Genomic DNA, 19,142 nt, shown 5'->3' with positions numbered 1-19,142 from the left:
TTCTGAACTAAGTTATGAGTGAGACAGGAAAAAAAAATTAAGAAAATTTTATCTAAAATAAGAGCTTGCCCGATTTATACACCCAAAAAAAAGAAAGAAATAATTAACATAGATAATTAAATTTCATGTCAATGATTGAGTAGCTACCTAGACTCTTCAACTTCTTTATATCTCTGAGAAAAGAAGTGTAAATAAAATATTCATCATAGTATATCTACTTGAATAGCATGGGCGATTGTTCTCCATATAAGTGTAAAGGAAGACAGTTTAGTAATTAATCTTGAGTTGATTTTAGCTAGGGTGTGGACAATGATTCTCATTCTCGTACTTGGGCTCCTTTAGTTAGGGTATCTATAACAAAATATTACAATAAAACTATGCAATTTCTCATACTTCAGCTATACTCAATGGTGCGAATTGCATATGAATTTTTCTTCTTATTTGTATCACTATAGCTAATTTATTTATTTATTTATTTTGTTACTTTGCTTATGTTTTTCAAGCGCCAATTGCAACGTCCATACCTTGTTAGGGTAATTAATTATTTCTGTCTCAATCTAAGAAGAAGAAGATGAAAAATTCAATTTCTCCTCCACTATTTTTCACTCAAATTATTGCTTGAAAATTTTTCATTACTCTTCATGATTTCAACCCATTATTTAACACAATGTTAAATTATTGCTAATGGAATGAATTTTAAAACGTTTTCTTTCCTTTTTTTGCATTGAATTGAAGTGATCTACATCGCAAATGTTATCCCCGTGATGAATCCATTTACAAAAGATGAACCTCAAGACACGGCATGCAGAAAAATATTGATCAACAGTACTGATGCAAATGCATGAATCCATTTCTTATATATACAGCCGCACCATAATCCATGGTTTCTCACAACTTTCCCCATGCATTTTGCAAAACACGTGCGCAATGGAAAATCTTCACCTTCCCTACACTTGCAATGGCAACCACGGATGCAGTCTTGATTCTTTTCGGCTCTGTGTTGTATATATCAAGATCAATGAGGAAAAAGAGAGCAGCTCCAGAGCTGGAGGTGCATGGCCGATAATTGGCCACCTCCATCTTCTAGTAGGACCGCAACCGCCCCACATAGTGTTGGGAAACATGGCTGATAAATGCGCTCCCATCTTTAGTATCAAGATGGGCGTGCATCGAACTTTAGTACTAAGCAACTGGGAAGTGGCCAAAGAGTGTTTCACCACTAACGATAGAGCCTTTGCCAATCGTCCAAATATTCTTGCTATGGACCTTTTGGGCTATGGTCGTTCTATTTTTGGCTTTAGTTCATATGGTAACTACTGGCGTCAAATCCGCAAGATATCCACACCTGAGCTTCTTTCGAACCACCGACTGCAGATGTTCAAACATGTACGGGAATTCGAGGTAGGAACAGCTTCCAAAGAATTGTACAAATTGTGGGGAAAGAACAAAAGTACCAATTGGAATAACAAGGTTTTGGCGGAGATGAAGAGATGGTTTGGAGACATAACCTTAACACATAATCCTTAAGATTATTGTTGGAAAATCTATTGGATATGAGACTACAAATGAAGTAAAAGAGAGTAATGAAGGATGGAAACGAGCAATAAGGGATTTCTTTCATTTGTCAGGGAAATCTATAGCGGCTGATGCGGTCCCTTTTCTGCGGTGGTTATCATATTCCAACAGGCACATGACTTCAAACCAATCTATGGAAGATTCATCGCGATCCCAGAATTTCAACCGGAAAGATTTCTCACAGGTCACAAAGATTGTGATGTTAGGGGACAGAATTTGAGCTTATACCATTTGGTAGTGGAAGAAGAATGTGCCCCGGAGTTTCTTTTGCGCTTCAAGTTTTGCAATTGACATTAGCTACCTTGTTGCATGGGTTTGATTTTGCAAGGCCAACAAGTGAGCCGATTGATATGACTGAGAGCATTGTTGTTGTGGTGCAGACAAGAGTGGTGTTGAAGTCATCACTGAGAAGTGTGATCTTGCTCCTAGAAACCAACACCTAAATCCGCGAGATTGGGTTTATGATGAGTTGGAATGTAATGTTTTCTGAGAAGGGAATAGATATCCGAACTTCCTTGCTGACGAGGCTTTGATTACCCTCTTGGCTGCCCTGTTTTGCCTGGCCACTCTACCAATTTCTAGGCTGCTGCCTCTGTTATTAAAAAAAAAAAAAGAAAATACATACATCTGCAAGTGCAACTGTATGTTATGGCACTTGTTATGAGTTGAAGCACTAATGTGGTAGTAAATGGTTTTATACATATATATAATGGAAACATGATTACAAATTACAATGTATGCATCTCAAATAAGTAGCTATTAGACTGATAGAAAAGTGATCGAACTGTTACTATTTATGCAAGGCTAATGGCCTAAGGCTCGAGCTTCTATTTCTGGCTTCAATAAGAAAATCTTAAACTCCTAGTTTTGAACCCTTTTTAATAGATCTCAAACTCTTCCAGTCGCTTTTAACTTCTTTTTCTTTAATAACTGTCGTTTTTAACTTTAGCAACAGCAAATTGAAGGCTGCGTACTTTCTCCAGTCAACACCTTTAACTCAAATTGGTGACATTTGAGTTAATCCAAGCAAGAGTCCCCGAATGGCTGATTTACAGGCAACGCCTTTATTGTCTGATTCTTCAACAATCTTACATTTCATTGTTAAAAGAGGGGAGGTACAATAATAATACTTTGCTCAAATAGAGAAAGAAAAAAAAAAAAAAAGAAGGTCGATTATAATTTCATAAGAAGGTGAATCTGAAAACTTTTTCATTATAATAATAAATATAAATTTATAAAGACCTAACAAAGGACCTTGTGTATAAGGTAGCTTTAGCCACTGTTCTTTTCTACTCTACATCGGAAACACATGGGACTTATATATATAAAAGCTTCTTTCAATGGATATAGAGTAACTGATGACTAGAAAAGTAATATCTTATATAGTTTTCTGCTCTCATATTTTGCAGTAATACACATGGGACCTTTTTATTTGAAGGTAATTTTAATTCCCTTGTCATAACGACTTATACCTACACCAATAATGACCTTGAGACTTCAATTCCACAGCTAGCTAAAGAGACACCTTAATTAATATGGGCCATGGCTGGGCAAGTCCATATCCAAAGTGGTCCGATGATGGGCAACACGACTTGACTATCATTGCTGGAATCACATGGCGTTCGTGGGATTTGTCATCACTCATCAGAGACCTCTCCCCTGGGGCTGGGCAGGCCAATGATCGATATATAGTGCTGCTTTTGCGTCCTTCCATTTCAATTTTCTAGATCGTTACCATCACTTCTATTCATACATTAAACTCCACCACCTCGCAACCGCCCCTCTTTGTGACTGAGGCATTCCTCCATGATCGGCTATTTTTCCTTTCTGGTCCCCTCCGCCCCGTTCGAGAAGAATCTGCACTATATCCGCCTCGCAATCTAAGATACTGGAGTTCAAATTAATAATTAATTGCATTTAGATGCTATTTTCTACAACTAAATTGTTAGAATTCTAATTTTTCATTCATCTATGTTATGTAGATTAAAAAAAATATACGGCTCCTAGCAATTTAATCATGAAAATAGGCTCACCTTTACCAAAATTTAACTGTTTGTGAACAAATTCAATAAATTAACTTAAATGAGTACTTTCTCCGTCACATGACAGTAATCTATTTTTAATATGTAAATACATTAATTTTTTAATTATTAATGCTATTAAATTTTATTATTTTTTATAGTTATATATTTTAAATATTAACTATCACATTAAATTTTTTAAAATTTGCCAATTCTTTCATTATAAACCTATGATTTACAACTATTAAAATTAAAACAAAATAAAACTAAAACTCGAAAGTACATTCAATATAAATTTATAATTTTAAAGTAAAAAAATTGAAATTTAATTTCATAGGATAGTATTTATGTTAAATGAAATTAATGATTAAAAAAAAGTTATATTTTACAATAAAAATATATATTTTTAAATAATAATAAATCATGTCCGTATAATAATGATTGTTAAATTTTAAATTTATAATTGAAATTTATTATTTAAAAAATAAATATTTATTTTTATAATTTTACATTTAAATAATTAAAATATTTAATTATTTGATTTAAAATTAAAGATAGAAGTTATAAATATATGATCTATTATAATAATTTTTACTGAGACGAAATTAATCTTTTAAATTCGATGACCATTGTTACCTTATCAGGGAATAAAGACTTTAATTTCCTTACATTGAAGAATTTAAAAGTTACATAAAGTGAGATGTTACAAAATGGACGAGAAAAGAGAAAAAGAAAAAAAGAAAAATTGACAATTTTGTGTGCGTGAATTATTCTTTATTTCTCCCCATTTTGGTGACAATGATTAAGAACTGGTAGCCTCTCCAAAAAAAAATGATTAATCAAGAACTGGTAGAAAAGACAAAGTTTGTGTTGGACTTGGTTGGGAGTAGCATACATACAATCTCTCCTCTCGTGCAAATTACCATATAGCCACTCAACAAACCTGTATCTCAAATTCCAAAATTACCCTTCACACTAAACAGTTTAAAGAAACCAGCCATGTGCACACGATCCCATATAATGACACAGCCCAGCCAAACAAGAAACCAAGGAATTCCATTCTCAAAACAGTAATAGGTTCCTAATTTTCCCGGCAATTGCATGTCCAAATACCAAATGTTTCCGGCCAAAAATGAACCACGCGTTAGCCAACGCGCCGCCTACACTGGAGCAGACAGAGTAGTGGTCGCCGTCAAAGCTGAGAAAGTAATCTCCAAAACTGCACTAGCTTGGGCTTTAACTCATGTAGTCCATCCCGGTGATTGCATAACCTTGCTCGCTGTCTTCTCTAAAACCAAAACCGGTAATTGCGGTTATTTCGATCGTGTTTATTAATTTTCAGAATTGTGAGTTAATTGAAATAATGATAATGCATGTTATTTAGGTAAGAGATTCTGGAGCTTTCCGAAGTTGACAGGTGATTGCGGGAGCAGTCACCGGGATAAGTTTTCAGATCGCATATGTGAAATATCTGAGTCTTGTTCTCAGATGGTTCTTCAGTTGCATAACCAAGTTGAGGTAAGTGGGCTTGAATTTTACGCATTTGCCCTCGTTAACTCTTTTCCTATTATCCTATATGCCTTTTTCCGCGGACTGTTTTGTCTTTTTACTGCGCTTGAAATTTTGTTTACTATTTCTAGTAAATGATCGAGGTATTATTACTTTAGAAGGTTCCTGAGATCCAAACAGACAATAAAATTATTGGACTATCTACAATTTCTGTTCATGACTTTTGCCTAGGACTTTTTTTTTCTTCTTAATTTAAAGGGCTACCGGTACCAAATACAAACAAGTTTAATTAATGATAGGAAATGCATGTGCTCTCAAATTTGCTTGTTTGGAGATCAATTAGGGGCCCTAGGAATCTTTTAGTGGGTTTGGGCTTTAGGTGCATTATTTACTTATTATTACTTCAGCAATATATGTTTAATGATCATTAGTAAGCCACGTGAGAATTCTGAAATACTGTCCTTGATACGAAATTAGTTGTTAATAGTAATACCTGGTATGGTATGTTTTATTTTAATTAAAAAGAAATGTAAAGAAATGAAGAGATTAATGCTAGTATTTTTCTATAATAATGTCCCGGTCCCTTGCTTTACAATTTCTCTTTCTTTTTTATTGTTTTAGTAGCTAATGGTTGTCTGTTGATTCTAGGTGGGAGTAAGGATTAAAGTGGTATCAGGTACATCTGGCAACGCTGTTGCAGCTGAAGCAAAGCAAAATGGAGCCAACTGGGTTGTACTGGACAAGTAATTATATATAGAAAAAGTATTGTTTCTTATTTCTGAGCTATTGGTATAATAATTGGTTTAATAAATTTGTCATTTCTCCCTTTGATAACTCTTACACGGAAATAACTCTTTCATGGAGGTAGTTTTTGTTAACAGTCATTACATGTGATATAGAAATTTAGCACTATTGTCATATTAGGCATTAGCCTATATTAGGTTAAGGATGTAAACTTATCGAACAGAAACCTACTGGTTGTTATCAGAATGTAGACTGCTATTTGATTTCGCTCTTTATATTCGATTTCCTCAAATGGAGCACAGGTTCTGTTGATGGACACCTGGACCGCTCTATGCCAGTGCAGTCTATTATTAGTGTGGATTCTTCCAACTCTGTAGTGGTTTATAGTATCTCCTAAGTTCATATAATTAACATTTTATATAGCTCTTGATCTGATGTGGTAACTGTAACAGACTTTCAGTGCCAAGACATTCCATTACTTGTAAGTTACAGCAATTGTCTTACTCTGATTGATTCTTCACTAGTTCTTAGTTGGTATCTCGTGTTATATGCATTATGCAACATAAGTACTGGTCTTCTAAATCTATTGCCATCTTAACTGTCATTTAGTTGTTTAGTTATCCATGTTACCAACTTACAGGGGACCTCAAAGCAATGTTTATTTTTTCCTTAAGACCATGTGAATAGTGAGATTAAAGAGTGTTGACCACATATTATTGTGCTGAAACAGAAAATTAAAGCAAGAGTTGAGGCATTGCATAGAGGAACTTCGCTGCAACATTGTGGTGATGAAAGGTTCTCAAGCAAAAGTCCTTAGGCTTAATTTAGGGTGCTCAGATGAAGTACAAACCCCATACTATTCTGCTGCCTCTTCACCAGAGAAGAATATTGGACACAGGATGAAGCATTCTACTCCAGCAAGCAGCCCCGAAGAGTCAAGTACTTCCTACTCAAGAACCAGAGAAGATTCATTATCGAGTTATGACTCAACGACACCCCTTTTTATCTATGAACAAAACCCTCTGTTTGAAGGAATGAACAAAGGGAAACAGGTACCAGTAGATTATCAAAATGACTTTGATGACTCACTTATACCTCCTTATTCAGAGGATAAAGTCATCACTCTGTCAAAAAACTCAACATCAGCTGGAGCCACTAATCACAACAGTGTATTTTGGATTCCCCAAAACCACATAATTGACAAAAACAGCCTAGCAACTCAGAACAGGGACTGCACAAATACTTCTAACAATGGATCAAAAGCTTCCAGAACTCTACTCGACAAGTTTGTCCAATATGATCAAGCTGCTAGGGCTGGTAGAAATGAGCTCAGCCAGAGCCTTCAAAAGGACTACACTCCAAGCTCAAATATAAAACATGCAGTCTCTTTGGGCAGAACATCCTCAATGCCTCCTCCTTTATGCTCACTATGTCAACACAAGGCACCAGTTTTTGGGAAACCTCCAAGACAATTTTCTTACAAGGATCTAGAGGAAGCTACAGAAGAGTTTTCAGATATGAATTTCTTAGCAGAAGGAGGATTTGGCAATGTCTATAGAGGAGTATTAAGGGATGGCCAGGTGGTTGCAGTGAAGCGGTTAAAATCTGGCGGCTCTCAAGCAGATGCTGATTTCTGCAGGGAAGTCAGGGTATTGAGCTGTGCTCAGCACAGGAATGTCGTATTGCTGATTGGGTTTTGCATTGATGGGAAGAATAGAATATTGGTTTATGAATACATATGCAATGGGTCCTTGGACTTTCACCTGCATGGTAATAGTAGTTCCTCTTCTTCTTTTATGATTGTTCATTGTATTTAAATGTGCTCAGTTTCTTATTTTAGCATCAAATGCTTCTTTCTACTAAAATTCGGCTCAGACTGTTATTTTGACTGTAATTAACAGGAAACAGAAGAATGCCTTTAGATTGGCACTCACGGATGAAAATAGCGATTGGGACAGCTAGAGGTTTAAGATATCTTCATGAAGATTGTAGAGTGGGTTGTATAGTACATCGAGACATGAGACCCAATAATATCCTCGTAACGCATGATTTTGAACCTCTGGTACCCTATGTTAACTCAAACGTTTTTTTGTTTTTGCAAGAAGCATATGTTTTGCACATTTGAGGTCAATAAAACATTGATTGATCGTGTACTTGTGTGCTAGAACTATCTTTGAATTATTTGCAAATTTCACACAGTGCATTTTAGATGCTGAACTAAAAGAAAAGAATCCTAAAACCATGGCATTTCCTTTCTTAAACAATAGCACTCTCAGTAGAATATCTTATCACAAAGTTAGTTTGTGTTAGATGCCAAATAACATGTCTTTTATGTCAAGTACTGCATTGTATGACAGACTAAAATTTAAAACATGCAAATGCTATCCATCTGTATGAGACACTCATTAGCAATAGAATGCACCTATAATACTTGCCTTTACGCTCAACCTTTATCCATACTCTAATATTCCATTATTTTAGGTTGCTGATTTTGGGCTTGCTAGGTGGCACTCTGAATGGAACATGAGTACAGAGGAGCGAGTCATTGGAACTATAGGGTACTTGTATATCCTGATTTCTTCTTGTTACATGTTATGCAGAGTCATCTATTTAATATTTATAATCTATTTATACTTCTGTCAATATTTTTCAATAAGTGTTGATCCTTAATGCACGTTCAAAGGATAAATTCAATATGAATTCAACAATAATTAACTATCTGTTTTTTTTATTAAAGATGAAACTTATCAAATGTTCTCCCAATTGTAAAATCCAGGTATCTTGCGCCAGAGTATGTCAATAATGGAAAAATTACACAGAAAGTTGATGTGTATGCATTTGGAGTGGTTTTGTTAGAACTAATGACCGGTCAAAGAATCAATGAGCTACAATTTTACGAGGGACAGCAATTTTTGTCTGATTGGTTCCACCCTCTTGCTGCACTAGAGCCAGGCCATGTCTTGACAAGAATTTACCAGTTACTGGATCCATCATTGGCTACTGAGCAAGTATGTGATTTTGCCCATCAACTACAGGCTATGGGGCAGGCTGCTTCTTTATGTCTACGTCCAGATCCAGAATCCAGACCAGCAATGTCAAAGGTTTATTCACTTACCTGATTGTTTCTGATATATTTGCTCACCTAATTGGACTTCTCTTTATTTTGTCTCTTCCCGTTTCCTAGAGTCATTCACTGATTGAAGGAATGAAGATTTCTTATTTGTAAATTATCAGGTTCTTAGAATACTTGAAGGAGGAGACTTGATAGTTCCTTTGTGTTTGGACTTGAGTTCAGCCGGTAATAGAAGTGGCCATTTGCGCGGTTTGAGCTTACATAGAGAAGATAAAATGATGAGGAGCCACTCTCGTAAGCTTTCACACTGAAAATTGATTATGCAATAACTGCCACATATCATATTAATATATAGGTGAGAAGGTCTTTCTGTAGTGTGCATAGTTCTGAAGTGATTTTTTGCTTCCATGCGCGAGTTGCTTTCCCTTTGCGTACGTTAATTGGTCACATGATTTTCTTCCTTCTGCGGTGCAATTCTTTTGTCGTCATCAAATAACACAGAGAAATTCTCTAGCATGCTGTCAAGTATTTGCATGTTTATAGCTCATTATTCTTCATTGCTAATGTCACAATAAAGGAATTGTAAATCAATGAAAGTAGTAATAATATTGTTACTTCTGTGATCTCCCCGATGTAATTATACTTGAAAGTTGAAATGTTGAGTTTCAGTTACAGTGCATTTCTGACGGTGGTCTATGAATGTAGTCTGGTTCGCACAAAAGTGGTGAGCGTTGAGAATAGGGAGACAGGGACATCTAGGCCTAAGTGCGGCTAAGGTGTAGAAACCTAGTTGTAGGCTACAAGTCTGTAATATTATTCCAGTTAAAGCCTTTTTATTTTAAGTAAATGGAAGAAAATAAATAAATAAATAAATGGTGATTTCGCATGTTAGAAGCAAAAACATGCTTCTGCCAGTTTGTACGATGCACAGCGCGTTTCATGTTTTATATTGATTAGCTTAACTTCAAACATAAGACTTCACCTTTAGGCCGTGGGTACCTATGACGGGTAAACTTGACCTTTACCTGCTAATTATTGCAGCTAAATCAAGGATGTTTGTGTAGTTCGTGCATACGATAAGCTCCCTTGGGCCTGAAATTCTTTTACAAAAATAATATATAAACAAAACTATTAATACCTCAGGATTAATCCTTTCTTTTCGACTTTGGTGGCTGGAGGATTAAACTATATGTTAATATAATTAATAAAATCTTTTCCAATTGTACGAAAATATAACCAGTCATCCATTGATCATACATAATAGAATCTTATTAAAATTACATGGCACACATTCCCCACCTGCAAATTCTCACTTCAGATGAAAGTAAAAACATAATGAGGGTATATTACTGGGTAAAATCTACAATCTGAATGGTGAAGCAATTAGTTTTAGTCGCACAACATCCACTAGGATATACAAAAACTGGCACTCATTATTTTGTCCTTTGTTTCGCTCTCTGCTGGGCAAGCCTCAATAATAGCTTTCCACGGGCATATACCTTCAATTAATCCATTTACCAGCAGCAACGTTTGGTAAGTAATTAAAGATCCAATGTTGTTGAGATTAGAACATCCTGCCTGCTCTGCTACTATCTTCAGATGTAGCAGGGTCACCCCTATCAGGCTGCATCGCATAGTGCTGCTGCTGTTGCATCATAGCCACCTGATTAACATCAGGTGCTAGTTCAGATACACTCCAGACCTTAACAGACTTATCAAGACTCCCGCTGTACACCACCCACCTTTGATCTCCAGGTTTAGACTGCTCCCTATCTTCCTCCACAGCCAAGCACTTGACAGGCCCAGTATGCCCAGTCAGCACAGACAGACATGTGTGAATATTTCCATCTCTCCTCCAAACACAGATTGTTTTATCTGCTGATCCGCTGAACACCAAATTCCCTGCAGCCGCAAGGCACAGAACCGCTAGTTTATGGCCTTTAAGAACTCCACCATGAGACAACTGCTTTTCTCTTTCCCAATAGTTCACTACACCGTCACTTGATCCACAGTACAGCACTGAACCAGAGGTGTTTACAGCTAAAGCTGTAACAGCACATTCTTGTTTTAACAATGTCTGAACCATGTTATGCTTTGTGGTTTTCCCTGGCTGTTCTCTTTTCCAGACTTTTACGGTTCCATCAGCTGATCCTGTAAACACCATTCCTTCCGTTGTTGCCACGACAGAGTTCACCGCGTCGTCGTGAGCGCTGATAGATTCGAGACATTTTGAGTCTGAGATTCTCCAGACTTTGAAGGTTCTATCCCAAGAAGCAGAGTATAAAAGGGTTTGATCTTCGTTAAAGCTTAAGCAAGACACAGCATCAGAATGCTTTATCCAGAGAGCTGAGCGGTGGTTTCGAACTTGAACGTAATTGCTTGGTTTGATTGAGCTTTTGAATATGTCTTTTAGTGTAGGTAAAGTTCCTGAGCGTTTGTGTACGCTTAGATTCTTTGGAGAAACTTTCCAAACTCGTATCTTTCCATCTTGATGACCAGTGAAGATCTTTTCTCCAGAGATTATAATCGCTTTAACCAAACCACTGCTAGATTTGAACCCAGAAAATTCTTTCAGATTCTTCCACACACGAATGTTCTTGCTATCAGAACCTGTATAAAGAAGATCTTTCTTTGCAGCCAATGAATAAATATGTCCCTCTTCGCGAACAAGAGAACCAATGAGTCCATTCTGGGGAATATTTTCCTCAAAATTAGCCCATGGAGATTTGGTAAAAGGAGAGGTATTATTCCATGGTGACATAGTCATGGGAGACCCTTCACAGCTCAATCGATTTGGGTCGAAAAAGCCTGGAGTTACAGCTGAAGCGCTGCTGTTGCGGATTGAAAAATCCTCATCATTAACGGTGGATGACATATTAGGGTCAGAATGCATTATATTGCCAAATTTTGATCTGGGTATAGTATTGCTCCCAGTGTCAACAAATTTAGTGCAATCTGCTCCTCCATCATCTCTCATTTTCTTCTTTTTCTTTTTCTTTGCAAAACAACTAAACAGAACAACCCAAAAATATAAGGACCACCGAGAGAGATATTGTAAACAGTGGTGAGGGAATTTGAGACAGAGAAGGACAGAGAAAGGAAGTTGCAAGTTAAAAGGAACAGATGAAACAAACTAATTAGAGGCGGGAGAGGAGACGGGGAGTTAACAAATAAATAGAAAGAAAAAAGGAACGGTAATAAAACATAGGAGTTGTAGGAATATGACACGTGTCCGATTAATAGATTGAAATTGGGTGTAGATAGAGGGCGGAGTTGGGTTTAGATGCTAATAATATCATGGGTGTGTGTTAATTTGATTAGTTGGTGTGGTTTGTTTTTAATTCTGCGGTCGTTTCTTTAATTGCTATTAATTTTATTAGTTGCTATTTTTTGACATGTTTTCTTATATCTTTCATTTCTTCCAACAATTTCTTCTTTTTCAGGAACATTTATTTATACCCAAATTTACCAATTTGTTATTTGGGTTTATTCAAAGTCGTATATATTTATATTCCCTAGTCCCCATTTCTTAGGTCTTTTGAGCTATTTGTTATTAATTTTTGTATCACTATTTTTTAAAATGTCTTTATTTAACTTTTTATATAATTTCAAAATTAATCATATGTCACAATTTCTATGTTAATTAATAAAAATTATTTTGATAATTATTTATTGAACTAGTAATTAAAAAGAATTATAATTTAAGACTAGCCAAAGAAATAATTATCTTTTTCAAACTGAAAGAGTATATTTTATTGTTAAAATTTTTTCATATTCGATAATGTCATTAGAATGATATATGACTCATTAAAGAAGAAAATTAGATTGTTTCAATCCAAAAATTCTATATTTACGTCTTCTCATTTTAATCTCATATTTGTACTGTTAGGTAAGATAAATATAAATATTTATATTAGGATCATATAAAACTGAGTTTAAATAATATACTTAATTAAATTCGGATCATAGATATCTATAGTATAATAAATAAAAACTATATTAAACTCACAAATTTTTTGATTCAAATATTAAGAAACTTAAAACTTAGTTTTATAAATTATTTGTATAGTTGGAGCTAGACTCAATTAAAATTAAGTTAATTTCAAATATATTTAATATTTAAGTAGTTTGAACTTAGGTTAAACTCTTTAAAAGCCAAATAGATTACTCTTCGCTAGAGACCTAAAGAAAGAAAGTTTTTGATTGAGAAATATTGTGTTGATTATTGACTTATAGTATTCAAGACCTAAGCTTTCACTAATTTTTTTGGCTATCCTTCTTTATACCCAATTACCCATATTGCTGTTGAGCCCGTGAAGGCAGCTCTCTCTCATCACTAAAACATTGAGATGAAAAATTAACATAAAAGAAATTGGCATTTTACTGAAAAGGAAAAGGTGGTGAAAAAAAAAACAGATAAGATACTAGTCATTATGTTAAGACTCTACCGTACTTTCCAGACAATAATAGAGGCTCTTTATTGCATTCCATTATTATGATCGCTACTAAAAAAAGAATGTTTTCTTAATAGTGATGACTGTGAGTCCATAAATAGAAAAAAGCAGAGACAATTCGACACTCTACTTGTATGACTATTATCAGTATCAGGAGACCCTTCTTGTTGCTTACCCTCAAATTCACTGAATCGGCTGAAAGGGTATTTAACTGAAATTGGACCTTACCTTCATGCCCCAAATATCATAGGTTTTCTCTTTAAAAAGCCCAAAATGATCGTGTGCGCTGCCAATTGGAACCTGCCAGGTGTGACATAATTCCCAAGACAACCTCTCCAGCCGCCACGTACAGCGATTATGGATTGGTGGTTTCAATGTCGATTTCATTTAGCATAGTAGTAGCTTCGACGCCTGCTAATGTGGAATCTTTCAGGACCATTGCAACAGACCACTGTTCTATTGCCACATGGCACCTGCATTACGTAAAAAGTATGGCAGCGTGATGGAACAAATCGACTTGTTACTGCCACTCTAGTGCACACTGAACTCCAAAATTGGCAAAGCATCTTTGCTTCAAAACAAGAAAGCCTGTTTGCTCCTTATTATTATTATTATTATCATTATTATTTTTCCCTTTTAACTTATTTTATTGTATCCGTGACACGTGATTATTGGAGTTCAATCGAAGAGTATATGGAAAAGGAAATATAGAGTATAATGGAGCTGCTATCACTGGCACTTCCCCAAAAAAAATGGACATTAATCAAGCAAGCCCATAAATGACAGTGGCCCATGTTCTTTTCAGACAATATTCTTTTGTCTTAAAAGTATGAACCATAGGAGATAGTAATTATCTTAAGCTCACTATTAATATTGGTGGATCATGCTAAAAAAAACTCAAAACTAGAGATTCCTTTAATGCTTTCAAATAATAATATGGAACAGGGTGAGAATCCACTCCCGACAAGGCTACTCCTACTCCTAGCTAAGCATATTTATACTTCGCTACAGATTGAATATAGAAATGCGATTGATTTGGATAAGCTCTCAAACCAAATCTAGTTCAAGCTCCTCAATATTCCCCCCACCTGTTTTTTAAGATTTCTAAGAGAATCCACAATTAGTTACTATTACAAAATAACAAAAGTATATGGATGAATAAAGAAAAAGAAGATGCCCGGAAGTATATATTATTTAATTAATTATATATGGAACCTGCAACCGACTTTCTGAAATAAAACAATGGATTCTGCTCTCTGATTCAGCTGTTTCACCTGACCACCTCACCGACCATATCCTAATCCTCCTCTAAATAGCAAGACCATCACTACTTCACTTCCACTTCCACTTCTCTTATCCATTTGTTTCTTAAGTGCATATACCTTCCTAATTCTGTATCCACTACTATACATACAGCTTCAAGCTTTCTTACTACAATGTCTTTTTTGGTGTCCAAAACTCAACCGGCTCTCTCAGAAGCAGAGAACAACGCCGCCAACAACTCCACCGAGGATCAAGAAGACCAAGAAATGTTGTGTGGTGCTCGTGTGACTACCCATGTCCACTTGAAACCAGCTCATTCATCTCAAACGCTAGATAAAGATGTAGTTTTGCGCCGAATTCGACAACGTAAGTGTGCTAACAAGGTCCGATCTGTTCTTCAAGGTTTTCTTGGTTTTCCTACTTCGTCAAAACCTGACAAGGTTTCTGTCCGCTGGGTCGATGATGCTTTTGCTGCACCTTAATTAGTTTGTTTTCTTTATCTTTATATATATGTGTGTGTGTGTGTGTGTGTGTGTGTGTGTGTGTGTAAAATAAGAGCTCTCTGTACATAATATGTTTTAGTCTGATAAATTTGCTGCTATCCTATTATAATTCTGTTCGTAATTTGTTATTATGCTAGCCAAGGATCTGGTCTCCTTGTTTTTATTGCCACTCGGTACAAATGATCATGTCTCTGCCTCTCCGCACAATTGCAATGATGCATGTATAAAATCAAGAAGGCAAACATCAACTAGTTTGTGGGGAACATCAGACTTTTTCGAAAACAAACTCTTCAACTAAACTGGAATTTCGGCTTGATCACTACTCATTGGAATCCATCAACTCTTTGTAACTATTCAAGATGCAAAGTTAAAACAACTCTTCTTCTTTTTTAAATTTGAAAAAGAAGCTTTTTATGATCGCGAATAAAAATTACTTTTATGAAATTAAAATAATCTTAATGAAGCATTGGCTACAACTAAGAAACAGTTTGTTCTGCACTTGTGTTCCCCAATAGCTACAAAGATGGGCTGAAAAGCCCAATTCCCAACACAAATGTGCTGAAAGAAATTCACTAGTTGATGATTGCAGCATGTTTGTCAAACTGAAGACAAACTGGTGGTGTAAAGGGAGGAACCATTTTAGGATAATTTTACTTTTTCTATGGGATCTAAAGATCTTCAACAGATTAATTAACGGTGACCATCGACAAAATATTTTTGTAAAACAATTTAGAGTTACCGGTAATCTTATACACTATAGAAGAAAAATGTTTGACGCTTTTAAGAAACGGTATTTTGATAGAAAGAAAATATAATTTAACAAAAGAGAAATAAAATATTTACTCTCTTATATTTTATTGCATAAAAGAAAAAAAAAAAAGAAAAATTGATTAGATATTGAATTCTCTTCATTAAGATTACAAGAATTAAAATAATAATTAAATTTTAACGTCTTATTAAATATTTTTATATTATAAATTGGAATATAATTAATTGCAATATTTCTTTTTAATCCTTTTTCTTTTTAAAAATATTTTAATAATCAAATATATTAAAATTAATTTTTTCTTTTATTTCTTCATTTTCTTGTTTTTCAATTGCCCTCAATCAATGAATAGGCTAAATATTTAATAAGTTTCATAATTTTCATAAATGCTAATACTAACCTTTCAAAAAAGAAATAGTAATACTAAATACATGTAAATCAACTCAAATCAAATAAAATCGTAACCTTAACTTATCTAACATGAGCGAGATTTGATCCCATAACTTGACCTTATTCACTAAGCTAAGGCCTCGTTAAGGGCACTAGAGCTGCAAATAGGTCCAATTACTTGAGAATTACTTAAAATTTAGCTTGATAAAATTTGGTTTGAATTTGCTCATCAAGATAAATAAGTCGAGTTTGGACTTCGTTTCCGAACTTATTTAATAGGCGAGGCAAGCTCGAATTTACTAGTGTTCGGCTCATTTAACTTGCAAGTTAACTCGCGAACTAACTCGTTTATGAGTTCACGAGTTGAAATTATTTTTTATATCAAAAATTTGATATAATTATCTAGGTTTTATAATTAAATATTATTTTATTTTATATATAATCTATTTTAAATTATAAAATTTACAATTGTATATTTAATAAATTCGAGTTTACTTAACAATTTTTATTTCGAGCTTGTATACGAGCCGAACTCGAATTTAGCTTATTTATATACAATACCAAACTAAATTACAAGATAAGCTTGAATTTAGTTTATTTATATAGTATATTGAGCTAATTATGAGCTGAGTAAGAGCGAAGTTTGAATTATAAATTCGAGCTTGAGCCAGTCTCGAATTCTAAAATATAAAAAAAAAAATTATCAAGCTCGAGCTCTAAAATAAAAGAAAAAAAGTTATCAAGCTTGGGCTGAGCTCAAATTTGTTTAGTTTTATGCAAGTTGAACCTAAACATTGAGAAACTCGATTCGGCTCGTTTAAATCTCTAAAAATAATTACATATAAATACAAACTATTAAATATATTTTATTTATTTTGTATTTTATACTTACCTTTTTTTATCTCTCGGGACAATTGTCTAGTCAAACTATAATTAAGATTTAAGCAGAAGGTTTTTTTTCTTCTCATTATTTACTTACAGAAAGCACTGATGCAAAAGAATTAGATATTAACTCGCATTATAGGCACCGAATTAAAGGAAAGCGATTCCTACCATGTCTACAAAAATAATTAATTAACGATATAAACAAACAAAAAAAACTGTCAAACAACCATTTCATTAGTACGTAGAGTAGGATTTTACGAGTAATTTTACTCATCTCTTATTTTGGCACCAGAATGTATATTGGTAACAAAAATTGATGGTGAAGAGGATTTCCCAAGCGAGTTAAGAACTCATCTATTTTTAAGACAATAATTATGTAATAACTCACCTATCATTCATACAAGGCGAATCATTATTCCCATCACTCATGATCACTATTTTGATAAATTCGGTTTCCCACATCTCCCCACAATTTAGAACCACTCTAATCACATCAGAAACTGAGGTTACACCTCTAAATATCCGAAGAAGACTAATACAAATACAACTCTTGAAACACTAGCGTAATACCTACCAGAATCACATACACCATATTATCATTGTTATTGTGGACCATATTATCATTGTTATTGTGGAAAAGATGAAAGTGATTGTTATATTGAACTGTGATGATTTACAGATTAAAATTATGAGTTCTATTGAATGAATATGACCCTTATATATACAATTGATGCTAACGGTCTTATAGCTATGAACTTAGATCCTAAACTATATGATAACGTTCTTATTTCTTGATCTTAACATTAGTAGAAGTGATCTTTCTTCCTTAGGGAAGAAAGGTTGCTCCTAATGTCAGCTTAGAGGCTTGTGATGATAGCATGGTCTGAGGCCTTGACCCTCGGTCTTTATCTGCTGGTTTATACATGATGTGTTATGCTTTTGTTCTTCAATACTCCCCCTCAAGATGGGTCCGAATAGATTGATTGATCCCATCTTGCTAAGAAGATATTGATGATCAGCTCTATTCAAGGCTTTTGTAAGAATGTCTGCCAACTATTCGTGGCTTCTGATGAATGGAGTTTTAATTTCACCACATTGGACTTTTTCCCTTATGAAGTGGTAGTCTACTTCGATGTGGTTTGGTGCGTTCATGGAAGACAGGGTTTGAAGCAATGTGCCTTGCTGCTTGATTGTCACAATACATTTTCATTGGGCTGTTGTAATTAATTCCCATGTCTGCAAGAACTTGTTTGATCCATATTAGCTCACTGGCAGTTGATGCCATTGCTCTGTATTCTGCTTCTGCGCTGGATCTAGCAGTTACAGTTTGTCTCTTGCTTTTCCAAGTTACTAGGTTGCCACCCACAAATGTATAGAAACCAGAAGTTGACTTTCTGTCACAGCTTCTGGCCCAATCTGCATAAAAAAAACTAACAATATCATTTGAACTGTTATTTTTCATCCAAATCCCTTGACCGGGGGTGCCCTTAAGATACCTGAGAATCCTATCTATGGCATCCAAATGACTAGTGCGAGGAGCATGCATGAACTAACTTACCATACTTACAGCATAGGTGATGTCAGGTCTGGTTACAGTGAGGTAGATTAGTTTCCCTACTAGTCGTTGGTAATGTCCTACATTGTCTAAAGGATTGCCATCTTCAAGATTAAGTTTGACTTTAGTTTCCATTGGTGTATATATAGGTTTTACTCCTAGTTTTCCTGTTTCTTTTAATAGATCAAGGATGTACTTTCTTTGAGACAGAAATAGGCCTTTATGAGATTTGGCTATTTCTATTCCAAGAAAGTAGGACAGTTGCCCTAGATCTTTGATGTCAAATTCCTCTTTTAACTTTTGTTTAACTTCCTCAACTTCTTTGTCATTATTACCTATTATGATGATGTCATCAACATAAATAAGAACAACGATGGTGCATGCATGAGTATGTTTGACAAACA

General features: G+C 34.8%; 2 protein-coding genes and 1 pseudogene across 2 annotated transcripts; 2 read left to right on the top strand and 1 right to left on the bottom strand.

Moving 5' to 3' along the window:
• The first annotated feature begins 927 nt into the window (after positions 1-927).
• Positions 928-2,993, top strand: LOC8260913 (annotated as a pseudogene).
• A 1,444-nt stretch (positions 2,994-4,437) lies between these two features.
• Positions 4,438-9,601, top strand: LOC8260915 (inactive protein kinase SELMODRAFT_444075). Its single transcript, XM_025157279.2, has 8 exons — positions 4,438-4,899; positions 4,981-5,114; positions 5,754-5,848; positions 6,580-7,619; positions 7,751-7,911; positions 8,331-8,407; positions 8,626-8,950; positions 9,084-9,601. Exons 1-8 carry the CDS (start codon positions 4,698-4,700, stop codon positions 9,231-9,233), a joined length of 2,184 nt encoding a protein of 727 aa, XP_025013047.1. The 5' UTR covers positions 4,438-4,697; the 3' UTR covers positions 9,234-9,601.
• A 640-nt stretch (positions 9,602-10,241) lies between these two features.
• On the bottom strand, positions 10,242-12,097 carry LOC8260916 (protein JINGUBANG). The gene has a single exon (XM_002510271.4). The coding sequence runs from the start codon at positions 11,897-11,899 to the stop codon at positions 10,487-10,489; it is 1,413 nt and encodes a 470-aa protein (XP_002510317.1). The 5' UTR covers positions 11,900-12,097; the 3' UTR covers positions 10,242-10,486.
• Positions 12,098-19,142: the final 7,045 nt, after the last annotated feature.

The sequence above is a fragment of the Ricinus communis genome, chromosome 2 (assembly GCF_019578655.1).
Source record: "Ricinus communis isolate WT05 ecotype wild-type chromosome 2, ASM1957865v1, whole genome shotgun sequence".
Classification (NCBI taxonomy): Eukaryota; Viridiplantae; Streptophyta; class Magnoliopsida; order Malpighiales; family Euphorbiaceae; genus Ricinus; species Ricinus communis.
Note: the sequence above shows the minus strand (reverse complement) of the source record. Positions and strands in the feature narration are given on the sequence as shown.